General features: G+C 42.1%; 1 protein-coding gene and 1 long non-coding RNA gene across 3 annotated transcripts in view; both read left to right on the top strand.

The window, feature by feature from the left end:
- LOC118375456 (CD209 antigen-like protein C) overlaps positions 1-17,928 on the top strand; it is a 34,180-nt gene extending 16,252 nt beyond the window's left edge. For both annotated transcript variants that reach the window (XM_052464974.1, XM_052464975.1), the window contains exons 4-6: positions 9-151; positions 17,242-17,342; positions 17,534-17,928. In XM_052464974.1, coding sequence (XP_052320934.1) covers positions 9-151; positions 17,242-17,342; positions 17,534-17,681 — 392 coding nt within the window. In that variant the 3' untranslated portion in view covers positions 17,682-17,928. The remainder of the gene's footprint in view (positions 1-8; positions 152-17,241; positions 17,343-17,533) is intronic.
- On the top strand, positions 8,239-8,722 carry LOC127908021 (uncharacterized). Its single transcript, XR_008065906.1, has 3 exons — positions 8,239-8,319; positions 8,539-8,624; positions 8,670-8,722. It is a non-coding gene; the product is annotated as an uncharacterized LOC127908021 (long non-coding RNA).
- Positions 17,929-18,998: the final 1,070 nt, after the last annotated feature.

The following is an 18,998-nucleotide window of genomic DNA, read 5'->3' as shown; positions in this document are numbered from 1 at the left end:
TTCAACAGAGCAGCATTGTCAGGAGGGATGGAGATACTTTGACTCCAGTTTGTACTTCATCTCTACTGAGAAGAAAACCTGGAAGCAGAGCAGACAGGACTGTCTGGAGAGAGGAGCAGACCTGGTGATCATAAACAGCAGAGAGGAACAGGTGAGAGAGAGAGTCAGAGCAAATATAATTTTCCTCAGTACACTAATGTGTGCAGTATTTTATAAATATCTTAAAATGTGCTATCTTTATCTTTCTCAACAACAGACATTTGTCTTCAACCTCCACCTGAGAGCCTGGATTGGTCTAAATGACTCTGTTACTGAGGGGACCTGGAAGTGGGTGGACGGCACCCCACTGACCACAGGGTGAGATATTTACCATTTTACCAGATGATATTGGGATACAAAACAACAATGATAAATTGCATCTAATCATGTTCATCAGAATGACCCATGTTTCTATTCATGGATGTTATTCAATGAGAACTATAGATGTATCACAATAATCAAGTCATATTTTTCGATTAAAATGCCATTATATAATAAATAAATATCATTGTAAATGGCCCATTCTGTATAATGGTATGCTCATCTTTCAGAATGTGTCTTTAAAACTGTTAAAACATAGGACTATGTGTATAATTGAGGAGGATGTTTGTACCACAGTGTCTGACTGTCTCTGTGTTGTTTAGGTACTGGGCGGCAGAACAGCCTGATGATTATGAAAGGCAAGAGGACTGTGCTGAAATATACTATGGACAAGGTGATCCTGTAAAGACATGGAATGATGACAAATGTGGCACAAATCATAACTGGATCTGTGAGAAAGAGGAGTAACAATAACCTACTGTAACAAACAGTCTCTCTCGCTCTGTTATTGTTATTATTATGTTGATGGTTGAACACAGTGCTGAATGGTTAAGTGAGGATTCCACCTGGTGGTTAAGGTGAGAGATGAACTCACCATAGAGGAGAAAAAGTTGTATTACAGAGTTGCCTACGGGCTCTTTCTCAATTAGACCTTCCCAATTCCTCCTCACATCCTCTCTCTTTGATTCCTTCTCCAAACACATTGGACAATACAATCCTAGGGGAGGGACCTTGGACCTTCTCCTCTAATAGGGTTGAGATAGAAGGAGAGGAGATAGGAGAGGAATCTAGGAAAGACTATTTGAGATAGAGCCTTCGTGTCAGAGAGAGACATAGAGGAGGAAGAAGAAAATTAAGAGAATGAGGAAGAGAAAACAATTATTCTTGTTTAGATTTAGAGGAGAGTATGTAGACATATTGTACTCTGTAAAATTATTCTTCATTATTTGTATTTATTTATGTCATGTGATTTGCCATAGGCTTATGCTTAGTAAAAAAAAAAGTGTCCAATTATTAACCCTCATTAAATCAAATGTATTTATGAAGCCCTTCTTACATCAGCTGATGTCACAAAGTGCTGTACAGAAACCCAGCCTAAATCCACAAACAGCAAGCAATGCAGGTGTAGAAGCACAGTGACTAGGAAAAACTCCCTAGAAAGCCCAAAACCTAGGAAGAAACCTTAAAGATGAACCAGGCTATGAGGGGTGACCAGTCCTCTTCTGGTTGTGCCGGGTGGAGATTATAACAGAACATGGCCAAGATGTTCAAATGTTCATAGATGACCAGCAGGGTCAAATAATAATAATCACAGTGGTTGTAGAGGGTGCAACAGGTCAGCACCTCAGGAGTAAATGTCAGTTGATTTTCATAGCCGATCATTCAGAGTAGTATCTCTACCACTCCTGCTGTGTCTAGAGAGTTGAAAACAGCAGGTCAGGGACAGGTAGCACGTCCGGTGAACAGGTCAGGGTTCCATAGCCGCAGGCGGAACAGTTGAAACTGGAGCAGCAGCACAGCATCATGCCAGGTAGTCCTGAGGCATGGTCCTAGGGCTCAGGTCCTCGGGCTCAAGTCCTCCAAGAAAGAGAGAGAGAGAGAGAGAGAGAGAGAGAGAGAGAGAGAGAGAGAGAGAGAGAGAGAAAAAAATTTGAGAGAGCATACTTAATTTCACACAGGACACCGGATAAGAAAAAAAAATCCAGATATAACAGACTGACCCTAGCTCCCTGACACAAACTACTGCAGCATAAATACTGGAGACTGAGACATGAGGGGTCAGGAGACACTGTGGCCCCGTCCGACAATACCCCCAGAAAGGGCCACACAGGCAGGATATAACCCCACCCACTTTGCCAAAGCACAGCCCCCACACCACTGGAGGGATATCTCCAACCACCAACTTACCATCCTGATACAAGGATGATTTTTAAATTTATTTTTATTTCACCTTTATTTAACCAGGTAGGCAAGTTGAGAACAAGTTCTCATTTACAATTGCGACCTGGCCAAGATAAAGCAAAGCAGTTCGACACATACAATGACACAGAGTTACACATGGAGTAAAACAAACATACAGTCAATAATGCAGTATAAACATCAACGTGTGTATAGGTGGCAGGGAAGTCAGGCGCAGGAGAATCAAACTTGGTATAATAACTTAAAAAGACAGCTTCAAAACCATAAAACATAATCAAAGCGAAGTGGATACGAGGACCCGACGTGTACCAATACAAACTACAAGATCATGAACAAACAAACAATCTGACAAGGACATGAGGGGAAACAGAGGCTTAAATACACAACCGGATAATGAATGGGATTGGAACCAGGTGTGTAAGAAGACAAGACAAAACCAATGGAAAATGAAAAATGGATCAATGATGGCTAGAAGACCGGTGACGTCAACCGCCCAAACAAGGAGAGGCATCGATTTCGGCAGAAGTCGTGACAGCCGAGTATAGCCTACGGAGATCTCCCCCAAGGCACAACCCGAGGGGCGCCAACCCGGACAGGAATATCACGTCAGTGACTCAACCCACTCAAGTGACGCACCCCTCCTGGGGATGGCATCGAAGAGCACCAGTAAGCCAGTGACTCAGCCCCTGTAATAGGGTTTGAGGCAGAGAATCCCAGTGGAGAGAGGGGAACCGGCCAGGCAGAGACAGCAAGTGCGGTTCGTTGCTCCAGTGCCTTTCCTTTCACCTTCACACACCTGGGCCAGACTACACTCAATCATAGGACCTACTGAAGAGATGAGTCTTCAATAAGGACCTACAGGTTGAGACCGAGTCTGCATCTCTCACATGGATAGGCAGACCATTCCATAAAAATGGAACTCTATAGGAGAAAGCCCTGCCTCCAGAAAGCACTGCCTCCAGAGCAAGCCCATGTAATGCTTTGTAGGTTAGCAGTAAAACCTTGAAATCATCCCTAGCCTTAACAGGAATCCAGTGTAGAGAGAATAGCACTGGATTTTTGGCAATATTACGGAGATGTAAAAAAGCTATCCTTGAAACAGTATTGATTTGTTCGTCAAAAGAGAGATCAGGGTCCAGAGTAACGCCGAGGTCCTTCCCAGTTTTATTTGAGACGACTGTACAACCATCAAGATTAATTGTCAGATCCAACAGAAGATCTCTTTGTTTGTTGGGACCTAGGACTAGCATCTCTGTTTTGTCTGAATTTAAAACTAAAACATTTGCCGCCATCTACTTCCTTATGTCTGAAACACAGGCTTCCAGGGAGGGCAAATTTGGGGCTTCACCATGTTTCATCGAAATGTACAGCTGTGTGTCATCCGCTTAGCAGTGAAAGTTAACATCTGTCACGACTCTGTCACGACTTCCGTCCCCCTCCTTTTTCGTGCGGCGTTCGGCGGTTGACGTCACCGGCCTTCTAGCCATGGCCGATCTACTTTTCATTTTCCATTTGTTTTGTCTTTGTCTTATACACCTGCTTTCAATCCCCCAATTACTTGTTCATTTTTTACCCCCCTGTTCCCATGTTTGTTTGTGAGTGATTGTTTATTTGTAATACAGTCTGTTATTGTGGGCTAGTATTATTGTGTTGTATTTGTGGATATACTTGAGTAAATTACATTTATTACTCATATCTCATGTCCTGTGCCTGACTCCTCAACACCAGCTACACACAGGCATTATTACAACATCATGTTTCCGAATGACATCACCAAGAGTTGAAATATATAGTGAAAACAAAAGTGGTCCTAAAACGGAGCCACAGAGACAAACTGATATCTTTCCAACAGAAAGATCTAAACCAGGCCAGAACTTGTCCGGGTAGACCAATTTGGGTTTCCAATCTCTCCAAAAGAATGTGGTGATCGATGGTATCAAAAGCAGCACTAAGGTCTAGTTGCACGAGGACAGATGCAGAGCCTCGGTCTGACGCCATTAAAAGGTCATTTACCACCTTCACAAGTGCAGTCTCTTCAGCTTCAGCGTTTCGTATACATTGTTTGTCTTCAAGATGGCAGTTAGTTGCAACGAAACAGCTTTTTTTATTGAGAGGAATGGGAAATTCGAAATAGGCAGATATTTTATTATATTTTCTGGGTCATGGTATGGCTTTTTCATGAGAGGATTTTTTACTGCCACTTTTAGTGAGTTTAATACACATCTGGTGGATAGAGAGCCATTTATTATGTTCAACATAGGAGGGCCAAGCACAGGAAGCAGCTCTTTCAGTAGTTTCGGTCAAATAGGGTCCAATATGCAGCTTGAAGGTTTGGAGGCCATGATTATTTTCATCATTGTGTCAATAGATATAGTACTAAAACACTTGAGTGTCTCCCTTGATCCTAGGTCCAGGCAGAGTTGTGCAGACTCAGGACAATTGAGCTTTGGAGGAATACGCAGATTTAAAGAGGAGTCCGTAATTTGCTTTCTCATGATCATGATCTTTTCCTCAAAGAAGTATGTGAATGTATCACTGCTGAAGTGAAAGCCATCCTCTCTTGGGGAATGCTGCTTTTTAGTTAGTTTTGCGACAGTATCAAAAATAAATGTTGGATTGTTCTTATTTTCCTCAATTAAGTTGGAAAAATAGGATGATCGAGCAGCAGTGAGGACTCTTCGATACTGCATGGTACTGTCTTTCAAAGCTATTCGGAAAGACTTCCAGTTTGGTGTAGAGCCATTTCTGTTCCAGTTTTCTGGAAGCTTGCTTCAGAGCTCGGGTATTTTCTGTATACCAGGGAGCTAGTTTCTTATGACAAATGTTTTTCGTTTTTAGCGTTGCGACTGCATCTAGGGTATTGCGCAAGGTTAAATTGAGTTCCTCAGTTAGGTGATTAACAGATTGTTGTACTCTTACGTCCTTTGGTAGGCGAAGGGAGTCTGGAAGGGCATCTAGGAATCTTTGGGATGTCCAAGAATTTATAGCACAGCTTTTGATGATCCTTGGTTGGGGTCTGAGCAGATTATTTGTTGCGATTGCAAACGTAATGAAATTGTGGTCCGATAGTCCAGGATTATGAGGAAAAACATTAAGATCCACAAAATGTATTCCACGGGACAAAACTAGGTCCAGAGTATGTATGACTGTGGCAGTAAGTGGCTCCGGAAACATGTTGGACAAAACCCACTGAGTCGATGATGGCTCCGGAGTGCGTCTGTGGACTTTTCCATGTGAATATTAAAGTCAAGAAAAATGAGGAATTAGGAATAGGATAGGAATTCAAGGAACTCAGTGAGGAACGCTGTATATGGCCCAGGAGGCCTGTAAACGGTAGCTATAAAAAGTGATTGAGTAGGCTACCTATGTTTAACCTATGTTTATCACTTTAGTATTAAGGATAACAAAGTCACAGATTAATAAATAAAGGAACAATGTTCTTTCACAAGGTCTACAAGATTCCTGATTCAGTGTCCATGTAACACTTAATACAGTGTTACATGGACACACAGAGGGCAGAACAGTTCTAAGAGGAAACACACACACACTAACACAAATGCTAAGGAAAGGTGAAAATGACTCACAACCTTCACAGTACAAGGTACAACGTGTAGGTTACCAATAGCAACACCAAGCACCAAGCGCCAAGCACCAGTGGACCTGCCTGCTACATATCCACACACTCATCATGGTGTCAATCTGCTGTTGTGTCTCTTCCTGGAGGATGCTGTCTGTTCAGACCACCGGTTAAGGTGTGAAGTCCTCCCTAAATCTATGACACTGTACGTTCTCAGGCACAACAGACTGTTAAGCTAAAACAGCTGTATATGTCACGCCCTGGTCCAAGTATTTTGTGTTTTTCTTCATGTATTTGGTCAGGCCAGGGTGTGACATGGGTTTTTGTATGTGGTGTGTAGCTTAGTGGGGTTGTAGCTTAGTGGGGTGTTCTAGGAAAGTCTATGGCTGTCTGAAGTGGTTCTCAATCAGAGGCAGGTGTTTATCGTTGTCTCTGATTGGGAACCATATTTAGGCAGCCATATTCTTTGGTTGTATTGTGGGTGATTGTCCTGAGTGTCTTGATGTCCTTGTTTGATGTTAGTGGACACAAGTATAGGCTGTTTTCGGTTTGTTTTTTGTAGTGTTCGTGTTTAGTCGTGTTTACGTTTGTCTAAATAAACATGGATCGCAATCGACACGCTGCAGTTTGGTCTGACTCTTCACCATATGAAAACCGTGACAGTATAACAGGATATACAAGATAATATACTGTCTGTTGTACTGTGTGCAGATCCATAAAGTACCAAAGTATATTTTAAGGGAGAAATTAGAATTAGCCTTTATATAGGGCAGTCTGAGGAGATTCATGCTAATGTGGACAAGGAGCATAGATAAACAACTTGAATCTCAGAACACTGGTAAGTACACTGTAGTCATAGAGAGACACACATGGAAGTTTAAACCAATGGTTTTTATCCCTCCACTTGCCACATACACTTTCTACCTTAAGATAATGAGGTTGGTCGATGTCCAATGCCCCAAACACAAGTCTTCCAAACCTAACTGAGTAAAATAAATTAACAAACAGATTAATAATAATATTTTCTTTTTAAAATAGAAAACATCTTGTCTTCCAAACGATGGTGTCTTCCTCCACAAGGGAAAGGTTTTGAAACATTAAAATGATTTATGTGTGGAAACTTATACATGACATGTGTTCCAGGTTAAATGTTCTGAAATGATGGAGGCTCCTAAGGTGTATTTTAGGATGTATACTAACTGCTGAAAGTTATTTATATGTTCATATAGTCCTATTAAACTGGCCACTGTGTACTTCCTGTTGCTGTGAAAACCTGTATGGTTAACAACAACATGCACGTCCCCCTCAACAGGAAGATAGATGTTACTGAGTAACTAGGACTCCATTCATCTACTCTAACCATCTTTCTCCTGATGTGTGCACTTGTGGTGTACACTTAGACACTGGCTGAATTCTGATTCTCTCCCCTTCTCCAGAAGTGTGCACTGGATTGGTGCAAACATGGCTGGATGGAGTTTCCACCATATTCCTCAAACTAGTTCATTGAGGTGTAGTGTACCAGTTAATTAAATATCGCGTTAGAATTTGTTGTGTGACATGAAGAAGATTTCTCCAACAGAGCTAAACAGTTGTCTGAAAATCAGGAAAACCTGTCCTGAAGGAAACTTGTCACAATAATCTCTAAATCCTCCAGGTGTGTGCACCTGTTCACTTCCCTTCATGGATTTGAATGGAAATGACTGGTACATGGGAATTCACTCTAGTGCCCATACCTACACCAACCCAATGCTTTTAGATTTGTTGGATTTGTTGGAATTACTGGACAAACAAACACTTTCAGAGAAAGGAGATATTATTTGAACGCAATCCAGATGAGAATATTTAAAAACCAATATGGTGGACAATGTGTGTGTTGTATGTAGGTACTAGAACACTGGTGGAAGAGAGGGACATTGCAGTCCCAACGATGAGGACCGTGTTGAGGTGTCCTGAAGGATGGAGGCTGTTGGGATTCAGATGTTACTTCCTGTCTACTGAGAAAACCTGGGCTTGCAGCAGACAGGACTGTCTGGAGAGAGGAGCAGACCTGGTGATCATAAACAGCAGAGAGGAGCAGGTGTGAGAAAGAGAGAGAGAGAGATTTATATGCTTATGAATCAGGAAAATAATTAATACTCATATTTCCCACACACACTTCTCAATATGACTTTATGGCCATCAAGTGCAAGCCATCACATGACTTCCATATGAACGATGCCACAAACAGTATAACCTTGCAAAGTATAACTTCCTGCTTGAAGGTGATTGGACACTGAAGACATTCTATCAACTGTTTTGGACCGAAGACATATATCAGGGAGGTACCTGGTGGAGAGGCCCATTAGACCAACTACATAGCTACTTGTCAGTACAGTTAGAATCATACAGTAGATATTACCATTAAGAGTCAGTTAGAAAGGTAATCATACAGTAGATATTACCATTAGGAGTCAGTTAGAAAGGTAATCATACAGTAGATATATTACCATTAGGAGTCAGTTAGAAAGGTAGTCATACAGTAGATATTACCATTAGGAGTCAGTTAGAAAGGTAATCATACAGTAGATATATTACCATTAGGAGTCAGTTAGAAAGGTAATCATACAGTTCTTATTACCATTAGGAGTCAGTTAGAAAGGTAATCATACAGTAGATATTACCATTAGGAGACAGTTAGAAAGGTAATCATACAGTAGATATTACCATTAGGAGTCAGTTAGAAAGGTAATCATACAGTAGATATTACCATTAGGAGTCAGTTAGAAAGGTAATCATACAGTAGATATATTACCATTAGGAGTCAGTTAGAAAGGTAATCATACAGTAGATATTACCATTAGGAGTCAGTTAGAAAGGTAATCATACAGTTAGTTAAGATGGATGACCACATCAATGACCAGGTTATTGAATTGTTAGGTACTAAATAAACAGAGTAAACATTAACAGGCAACTAGGAAAAGCTCAAACCAAGTTTATTCACCCAATGGGTGAGACAGCTGAAAAATACATGTTCCCAACAGCACAAGCATGTATACCTCAGTTTAGGTGGAGTCTCCTCCTTACCTCTAAACATTACATCTTTATTGCAAAGCAGGAAGTTAAAAGTGATTTGGCTAATAAACTGTTCCTTCTCCCTTACTGTGACCTGAGCTGACCTCATCCTCCATTCCTCACTAATCCACAGCTCTCCACCCTTATCTGTGAGTGCAACCATGTGATTGCCTTTCCCTTAGTAACATTCCAAGCCCCTGGTTCATATTCGACCTCCATCGACCCCAACATATACATTCCTCCTACAGATAACCATTAACGTCTGGTTTAGCAAGTATTTCAAATTACAACCCAGTAACTCAAACCAGACTGTGGACCTTCTCCTTTCCATAGGATACCTGATGTCAATCAATAACATGTTCTGACAGAATGTAAACGTTCTGCATTCCCCTCTCTCCCTCAGTACCATGAACAAGGATTGTATATATTTCAAATGTAGAACCCATCATCACCCCTAATGAATGTTGAACAATAATTCCATACTGTTCAACATGATATAAACTTGGAAATTACTTCTAAATTAACAAAAACATAAAACATGATTAACTTTCACAGTTGATTATTAGGTTTACACCTCTGAGACTTATGGTCTCTGATCTACAATGACACTGTACACACTCTTATTTACATCTCTCATCAGACAACTTAGAACTTAGAATGACATTTCAACTGGAGCTTGATACAAAGATGTCCTCTATCTATCTCTATGGGTCAAGGTAACAGTAATAGAAGGAATAAACTGAGCATTTAGAAAATAGCCAGTAGGTGGAGATAAACACTTATGAAAGTAGGTACATGAGGGACTTTTCTGACCAGCATCCCATTGACAAGCAGATTATAGACAAAACCTAAAACTGACCCTTACCTTGACCCTAACCTTCTCTTAATTTTAACTAATTCTAAATGTTTTATGATTAAATAAAATAATGTTCTTGATGTTTAAAATTAAGCATTTTTCTGTATAGATGTCCTGTTGTACTTGTGGTGACCATCTATTCATGGACAAAAAGTGGTCTGTGTTTTCAGGACAGATGCAGTGCATAAGGCCTACATGGAATGTGAATAATGACATTAAGGGTATATCTCAAATGGCACCATATTCCCTGTATGGTGAAATATTTTTGTCCAGGTTCCATCACCTCTTTTGATATTTGACACTTCCTGTGCTCTGTGGATAACCCCCACCACCTACAACAGGGTCAAAAGCAGTAAGCTTCAGACTCAGACACTGGGCAGAGATACTCTCCTGAACCACTGAAATTGTCTTGTGTACTTTAAGGCAGGGTTCCCAAACTCGGTCCTGTTATTTGAATCGGCTGTGTAGTGCTACGGCAAAAACTAAAACGTGCACCCAAGGGGGCCCCAGGACTGAGTTTGAGTCCATCTATACCAAGCGAGATATGACTAATAAGGTTTGACAGAGGTGAGATGGAGGAGAGGATTGTGGATACATTAGTTCAGACACGCTGAGAGACGGTGAGAGCAGTACCTCAACACATGTGCAGAAAGGCCAGCTACGGCCTCCCGAGTGGCACAGTGGTCTAAAGCACTGCATCACAGTGCTAGCTGTGACACTAGAGATTCTAGGTTTGAATCCAGGCTCTGTCTCAGCCACCCGCGACCGGGAAACCCATGGGGCGGCGCACAATTGGCCCAGCGTCATCCGGGTTAGGGGAGAGTATGGACAGTAGATCCTTGTCCCGTCACGCTGTAGCAACTCCTGTGGCGGGCTGGGCGCAGTGCACGCTGACACAGTCACCAGGTGTATGGTGTTTCCTCAGACAAATATTGGTGCGGCTGGCCTCCGGGTAAACAAAAGTTTATCTCAATACTTATATCTCAATATACCCTTTGTTGGCAATGACAGATGTCAAACGTTTTCTGTAAGTCTTCACAAGGTTTTCACACACTGTTGCTGGTATTATGGCCCATTCCTCCATGCAGATCTCCTCTAGAGCAGTGATGTAATGGGGCTGTTGCTGGGTTACACAGACTTTCAACTCCCTCCAAAGATTTTCTATGGGGTTGAGATCTGGAGACTAGCTAGGCCATTCCAGGACCTTGAAATGCTTCTTACGAAGCCACTCCTTTGTTGCCCGGGCGGTGTGTTTGGGATCATTGTCATGCTGAAAGACCCAGCCACATTTCATCTTCAATGCCCTTGCTGATGGAAGGAGGTTTTCACTCAAAATCTCACAATACATGGCCCCATTCATTCTTTCCTTTACACGGCTCAGTCGTCCTGGTCCCTTTGCAGAAAAACAGCCCCAAAGCGTGATGTTTCCACCCCCATGCTTCACAGTAGGTATGGTGTTCTTTGGATGCAACTCAGCATTCTTTGTCCTCCAAACACGACGAGTTGAGTTTTTACCAAAAAGTTCTATTTTGGTTTCATCTGACCATATGACATTCTCCCAATCTTCTTCTGGATCATCCAAATGCTCTCTAGCAAACTTCAGACGGGCCTGGACATGTACTGGATTAAGCAGGGGGACACGTCTGGCACTGCAGGATTTGAGTCCCTGTCAGCGTAGTGTGTTACTGATGGTAGGCTTTGTTACTTTGTTCCCAGCTCTCTGCAAGTCATTCACTAGGTCCCCCCGTGTGGTTCTAGGATTTTTGCTCACTGTTCTTGTGATCATTTTGACCCCACGGGGTTAGATCTTGCGTGGAGCCCCAGACCGAGGGAGCTTATCAGTGGTCTTGTATATCTTCCATTTCGTAATAATTGCTCCCACAGTTGATTTCTTCAAACCAAGCTGCTTACCTATTGCAGATTCAGTCTTCCCAGCCTGGTGCAGGTCTACAATTTTGTTTCTGGTGTCCTTTTACAGCTCTTTGGTCTTGCCCATAGAGGAGTTTGGAGTGTGACTGTTTGCGGTTGTGGACAGGTGTCTTTTATACTGATAATAAGTTCAAACAGGTGCCATTAATACAGGTAACGAGTGGAGGACAGAGGAGCCTCTTAAAGAAGAAGTTACAGGTCTGTGAGAGTCAGAAATCTTGCTTGTTTGTAGGTGACCAAATACTTATTTTCCACCATAATATGCAAATAAATTCATAAAAAAATCCTACAATGTGATTTTCTGGATGTTTTGCTTCACATTTTGTCCATCATAGTTGAAGTGTACCTGTGATGAAACTTACAGGCCTCGATCATCTTTTTAAGGGGGAGAACTTGCACAATTGGTGGCCGACTAAAAACGTTTTTGCCCCACTGTATATATGGTCAAAATAAACCCTTTAAAGCCTATGGGAATATACAACGCCAGAATATACAATGTCATGAAATAGCCTACAAAGGCACAACCAAAAGAGGCTTAGAATGATAATAATCCAGACTGCAATACAGGTGCTAGTGTCAGATATTGAGGTCAACCAAAAGGTTTTATTTGTCTCATCAGTTGTGGTTTGACCAGTAAAAATAAAAACATAGCTACAAAGAGTGGTCCATCAGGACAATTCAAGTTGCTTTAGCAAAGACAAATTTACTTGAAATGAGTAGGCAACATTCACCAATAAGGCATCCATCCTCAACAGCTCCTTACTGTAGGTGTATACGCCACCATGAACAGAATGAACGAGTGTGCGTTCCAACCTGCCAGCACATTCAGCAGCGTTTTTTGTTGTTGTTATTTAACCTGCACATTAAACCTGTTGAGTGTAGGGGGAAGTATTTTGATGTTTGGATGAAAAACATACCCAAATGAAACTGCCTATTTCTTAGGCCCAGAATCTAGAAAAAGCATACAAGTATCCGATTAGGATAGAAAACACTCTAAAGTTTCCAAAACTGTCAAAATATTGTCTGTGAGTACAACATAACTGATATTGCAGGCGAAAACCTGAGGAAAATCCAACCCTGAAGTGCTGTTTTTCCTGAAAGCTCTCTGTTCCATTGCCTGCCTTCACTCCATTTAAAATTTAATTTGAATTTGGCAATCTGCAATTCAGTGGATGTTGATGAAAATTATCCCAGTAACGGGATGGGTGCATCAAGAAGTTTAAGAGTGGAAGCCTTTTCTGTTCACATAGTTGAACTGGTTTTGGGATGGTCATGTGGGTGCTGTCTACTGATACATTTGTAATTGGAAATCCATTGATGGCAAAGAAACCCCTCTTGATTTAAACCTGTTGCACGATGACTTATGGATATTGTATGTTACAGATTATTTAGCTAAATCCAAACAATGGCTCATACAAGGATGTCAGATGCCGATCGGTAAGCTCCCGGCCTCCCGCTGAAAAGGATGGCACTTGACGTGCACCGGATTGACATGTTTTTGCCTTTCTCAGGTAGGTCTTAAAATCCCCGAAAATATCCAATACGATTGGTTTTGGGAAATGATATATGATGAGCCATATATGACTTTCTGTAAAAAAAAGTCTCTAAAAACGAGCTCTGCTGAATGCAGTGTGTGACAAACCTAACAGAGCAACATCAGGCATCTCTAATTCCATTATCTCAGTCTTAGAGTATTTCTACAATGGTTTCACTTTAACATGTGTCTCTAATTGAACATATTACCCTACTTTATATTGATTATTATCCTAACAAATGCACTGATGTGGTGAAATTATATTTAGTCTGTCAAGATCTGTTTCATTAATTCACAATGGAAGTAGAACTACATTATTACTCACACAATCTCAACATATATTGTCCCCATTCTTGACAAGCAGTTCCCTTGTTCCACCACTTGGCACTCATTGTTCCCATAAATGGTCATGTCTGTGTGTAAATTCTAGCAAACGTTCATATAAATATCAGACTTTGAGTGGAAATGACGCTATGCATGGTTTACTAACAGATTTGTGTCTGTCTGCGGCTGATGAGGCCTCTGGTGATCATTAACAGAGAACAGGAACAGGTGTGAGAGACAGAGGGGGATGAGGATGGGGGTCTGGACTAACATTCCTTAGTCAGTAGTGTATCTTATTTTACACATACAGACCATTTGTAGTTAATTACATCTTTCTCAACAACATACATTTCTCTTCAACATTAACAAGAGAGCCTGGATTGGCCTGACTGACACAGATGAAGAGGAGACCTGGAGATGGACACACACACACACACACACACACACACACACACACACACACACACACACACACACACACACACACACACACACACACACACACACACACACACACACACACACACACACACACACACACACACACACACACACACACACACACACACACACACACACACTACATGGTTTGTATTTGCATATGAAAATGTTTCCTACTTATTTCCTGATTGTGGCTTTAGTGTCCCAGTAGTTACTGTATGTTTCACACATCATCAGATACAACATGGAGTCAGTACAACAGACTTGTTGTTAAATGTGTTTTCAATCAACAATGAAAACACAATGCTGTAGGACCCCAAACCCCACCCCCCCAGAACATTGGACAACATGAGGTCCATACATTAGACGCAACATGAGGTCAGGACAGGAGACACAACATGAGGTCCGAACATTAGACGCAACATGAGGTCAGTACATTAGACACAACATGAGGTCAGGACAGGAGACACAACATGAGGTCAGTACATTAGACACAACATGAGGTCAGTACATTAGACACAACATGAGGTCAGTACATTAGACACAACATGAGGTCAGTACATTAGACACAACATGAGGTCAGGACAGGAGACACAACATGAGGTCAGTACATTAGACACAACATGAGGTCAGTACATTAGACACAACATGAGGTCCGAACATTAGACGCAACATGAGGTCCGAACATTAGACACAACATGAGGTCAGGACAGTAGACACAACATGAGGTCAGTACATTAGACACAACATGAGGTCAGTACATTAGACACAACATGAGGTCAGGACAGTAGACACAACATGAGGTCAGTACATTAGACACAACATGAGGTCAGTACATTAGACACAACATGCGGCCAGGACAGTAGACACAACATGAGGTCAGGACAGTAGACACAACATGAGGTCCGTACATTAGACACAACATGAGGTCAGTACATTAGACACAACATGAGGTCAGTACATTAGACACAACATGAGGTCAGGACATTAGACACAACATGTAGTCAGTACATTAGACACAACATGAGGTCAGTACATTAGACACAACTCCGAGGTCCCTCACCTCCTCCCTGTAGGCCGTCTCGTCGTTGTTGGTAATCAAGCCTACCACTGTCGTGTCGTCCGCAAACTTGAGTTGAGTTGGAGGCGTGCATGGCCACGCAGTCGTGGGTGAACAGGGAGTACAGGAGAGGGCTCAGAACGCACCCTTGTGGAGCCCCAGTGTTGAGGATCAGCGGGGTGGAGATGTTGTTACCTACCCTCACCACCTGGGGGCGGCCCGTCAGGAAGTCCAGTACCCAGTTGCACAGGGCGGAGTTGTGACCCAGGGTCTTGAGCTTGATGACGAGGTTGGAGGGTACTATGGTGTTAAATGCTGAGCTGTAGTCGATGAACAGCGTTCTCACAAAGGTAGTTGGTCCTGTAGCTCAGTTGGTAGAGCATGGTGCTTGTAACGCCAGGGTAGTGGGTTCGATTCCCGGGACCACCCATACGTAGAATGTATGCACACATGACTGTAAGTCGCTTTGGATAAAAGCGTCTGCTAAATGGCATATATTATTATTATTATTATTGTATTCCTCTTGTCCATATGGGTTAGGGTTAGGGTAGTGTGCAGTGTGGTTGAGATTGCATCGTCTTTGGACCTATTTGGGCGGTAAGCAAATTTGAGTGGGTCTAGGGATATTAGGTAGGGTGGAGGTGATATGGTCCTTGACTAGTCTCTCAAACCTTTTCATGATGACGGAAATGAGTGCTACTGGGAGGTAGTCGTTTAGCTCAGTTACCTTAGCCTTCTTGGGAACAGGGACAAGGGTGGCCCTCTTGAAGCATGTGGGGACAGCAGACTGGGATACGGATTGATTGAATATGTCCGTAAACACACCAGCCAGCTGGTCTGCGCATACACGTGGCAGCCAGATTCCAAAAGGGCTTTATTACATACAGAAATACTCCTCAGCACCCTCACTCAGACGATCCAACAGGTGAAGAAGCCTGATATGGAGATCCTGGGCTGCAAAAATTCTCTAAAACGACATTAGAGTTAGCTTATGTTAGAGGAATGAACATTCAGCTCTGGTGGACATTCCTGCAGTTAGCATGCCAGTTGCATGCACCTTCAAAACTTGAACAGACCCAGACATCTGTGGCATTGTGTGGGACAAAAAAAAACTGCAAATTTTAAAGTGACTTTTTATTGTCCCGAGCACAAGGTACATCTGTATAATGATCATGCTCACTAACATGAATGTTAACACATTTGTGCACTTATGACACACGTATGAACGTACATGTGACCAACACTTTACATGTAGCGTTTATATTTTGGTTCAGTGTATATGTAGTTCTTATAATTCAGCTTTAGTAGTTCTGATGTGATCTATTTTAGTGAGCAGTTTCTTCTTTATTGTTGTTGCAGACAGAAACGTCTCAAAGAACTCATCTGCAGAGAGAGACCAGCTACAGACCAGTTACAATAACCTGACTAAAGAGAAAGACCAGCTACAGGCCAGTTACAACAACCTGACTCAAAAGAGAGACCAGCTACAGACCAGATACAACAACCTGACGAATGAGAGAGAACAGCTACAGACTGAGAAAGCGTTTCTTAAAATGAGGCTGACCAATCTCAGTGAGTAAAACTACAGTCATAAATTATCAGTAACAACACACACCTGATCATTTGTCTGTGTTCTTTCATTAAGTATCCAGGGTGATCAGTTGAAGGAAATTAATGTTTCAATTTGTAGAACGAACATGCCCTGAAGGCTGGCAGAAGTTTGAATCCAGTTGGTACTTCCTGTCTACTGAGACTAAAAAGACTAAAACCTGGAAGGAGAGCAGAGAGGACTGTCTGGAGAGAGGAGCAGACCTGGTGATCATAAACAGCAATATGGAACAGAGGAGAGAGAGAGAGAGAGAGAGAGAGAGAGAGAGAGAGAGAGAGAGAGAGAGAGAGAGAGAGAGAGAGAGAGAGAGAGAGAGAGAGAGAGAGAGAGAGAGAGAGAGAGAGAGAGAGAGAGAGAGAGAGAGAGAGAGAGAGAGAGAGAGAGAGAGAGAGAGAGAGAGAGAGAGAGAGAGAGAGGAGAGAGAGAGAGAGAGAGAGAGAGAGAGAGAGAGAGAGAGAGAGAGAGAGAGAGAGAGAGAGAGAGAGAGAGAGAGAGAGAGAGAGAGAGAGAGGATATGGGTGTGCAGGGGGTATATATGATCAAACATAAGTGTGTATATATTTATGTTTCTCAACAACAGACATTTCTCTTCAACCTCAACAAGAGACTCTGGATTGGTCTGACTGACTCTGATAATGAGGGGATCTGGAAATGGGTGGACGGCACCCCACTGATCACAGGGTGAGAGATGATAACTAATCTGTCAATAAGGCTACATTCAACCTTTTCATATACCAGGTATTGTCATTGATGGCAGCAGTCAACAAAGTTAACTTTAAGATTTAACATTTCTTTATATTATTTTGTCTGACTGTTTTTAACCTTGTAGATAATGGTATTAACCATGATATCTGACTGTTTTTACCCTGTAGGTACTGGTATTACCCACAACCTGATAATGCAGTTCCTACTCAGAACGAGGACTGTGTTGAGATACGTAATGACCAGCTTCCTCTAAAGGCATGGAACGACTTGTCATGTGACAGCCAACTCAACTGGATTTGTGAGAAAGCGTTTTAACATCACCATGACAAAATACTGTAACACATACAGCAGCCTACAGTGCACAGAACTTCCTCCTTCATTCTCTCTCTCTCTCTCTCTCTCTCTCTCTCTCTCTCTCTCTCTCTCTCTCTCTCTCTCTTTCTCTTTCTCCCTCTTTCTCCCTCTTTCTTCCTCCCTCTCCCTCTCCCTCCCGCACGCACACACATTTTATTTGTTTGTATTAGCATATGAATAAAAGTCCTACTCATTTCCTGAAATTGTAGCTTCCTGTGTCCCAGTAGTTATGTTTGACACGTCATCAGATACAACATGAAGTCAGTACATTTGACTTTGTTTACACTCTGCATGCAGTACATGCAGTACATGCTCCAATTTAGGCCTGGTGATGACATTCTCAACAGTACCAAACCACCATTACATACACTGTATAGGAGTTGACTGTATCACCAACCAATGAGTGTAGTAGAGATACCAAAGGGTATCAAAGGATGTTACTTAATCATCTTTGACAGTCAGTCTTTGTTGTCAAGTTACATATAAGCACAATATGAAATGCTCACATTTGACAGTTGATTCTCTATACAGTGCCTTCGGAAACCATTCAGAACCCTTGATGTTTTCCACATTGTTACACTACAGCCTTTTTCAAAAATGTTCTAAACTATTGTCCTCATCAATCTACAAACAATAACCTATAATGGCAAAGCATAAACAGTGTTAAGATTAAGAAATATCACATTGGCATAAATATTCAGACCCTTTACAAGGTACTTTGTTGAAGCATTTTGGCAGCGATTACAGCCTCAAGTCTTCCTGGGTATGACGCCAAAAGGTTGGCACACCTGTATTTGGGGAGTTTCTCACATTCTTCTTTGCAGATCCTCTCAAGCTCTGTCAGGTTGGATGGAGGGCGTTGCTGCAAGGCTATTTTTAGGTCTCTCCAGAGATGTTTGATCATGTTCATGTCCAGGCTCTGGCCACTCAAGGACATTCAGATACTTATCCCGAGGCCACTTTTGCATTGTCTTGGCTGTGTGCTTAGGATTGTTGTCCTGTTGGAAGGTGAACCTTCACCCCAGTCTGAGGTCCTGAGCATTCTGTAGCAGGTTTTCATCAAGGATCTCTTTGCTCCATTCATATTTGCCTCAATCCTGACTAGTCTCCCAATCTCTGCTGCTGAAAAAAATCCCCACAGCATGATGCTGCCACAATCATGCTTAAACGTACGGATGGTGCCAGGTTTCTCCCAGACATGACGCTTAGCATTCTGGCCAAAGAGTTCAATATTGGTTTCATCAGACTAGATAATCTTGTTTCTCATGGTCTGAGAGT

The sequence above is a fragment of the Oncorhynchus keta genome, chromosome 16 (genome assembly GCF_023373465.1).
Source record: "Oncorhynchus keta strain PuntledgeMale-10-30-2019 chromosome 16, Oket_V2, whole genome shotgun sequence".
NCBI classification, from domain to species: domain Eukaryota; kingdom Metazoa; phylum Chordata; class Actinopteri; order Salmoniformes; family Salmonidae; genus Oncorhynchus; species Oncorhynchus keta.
Note: the sequence above shows the minus strand (reverse complement) of the source record. Positions and strands in the feature narration are given on the sequence as shown.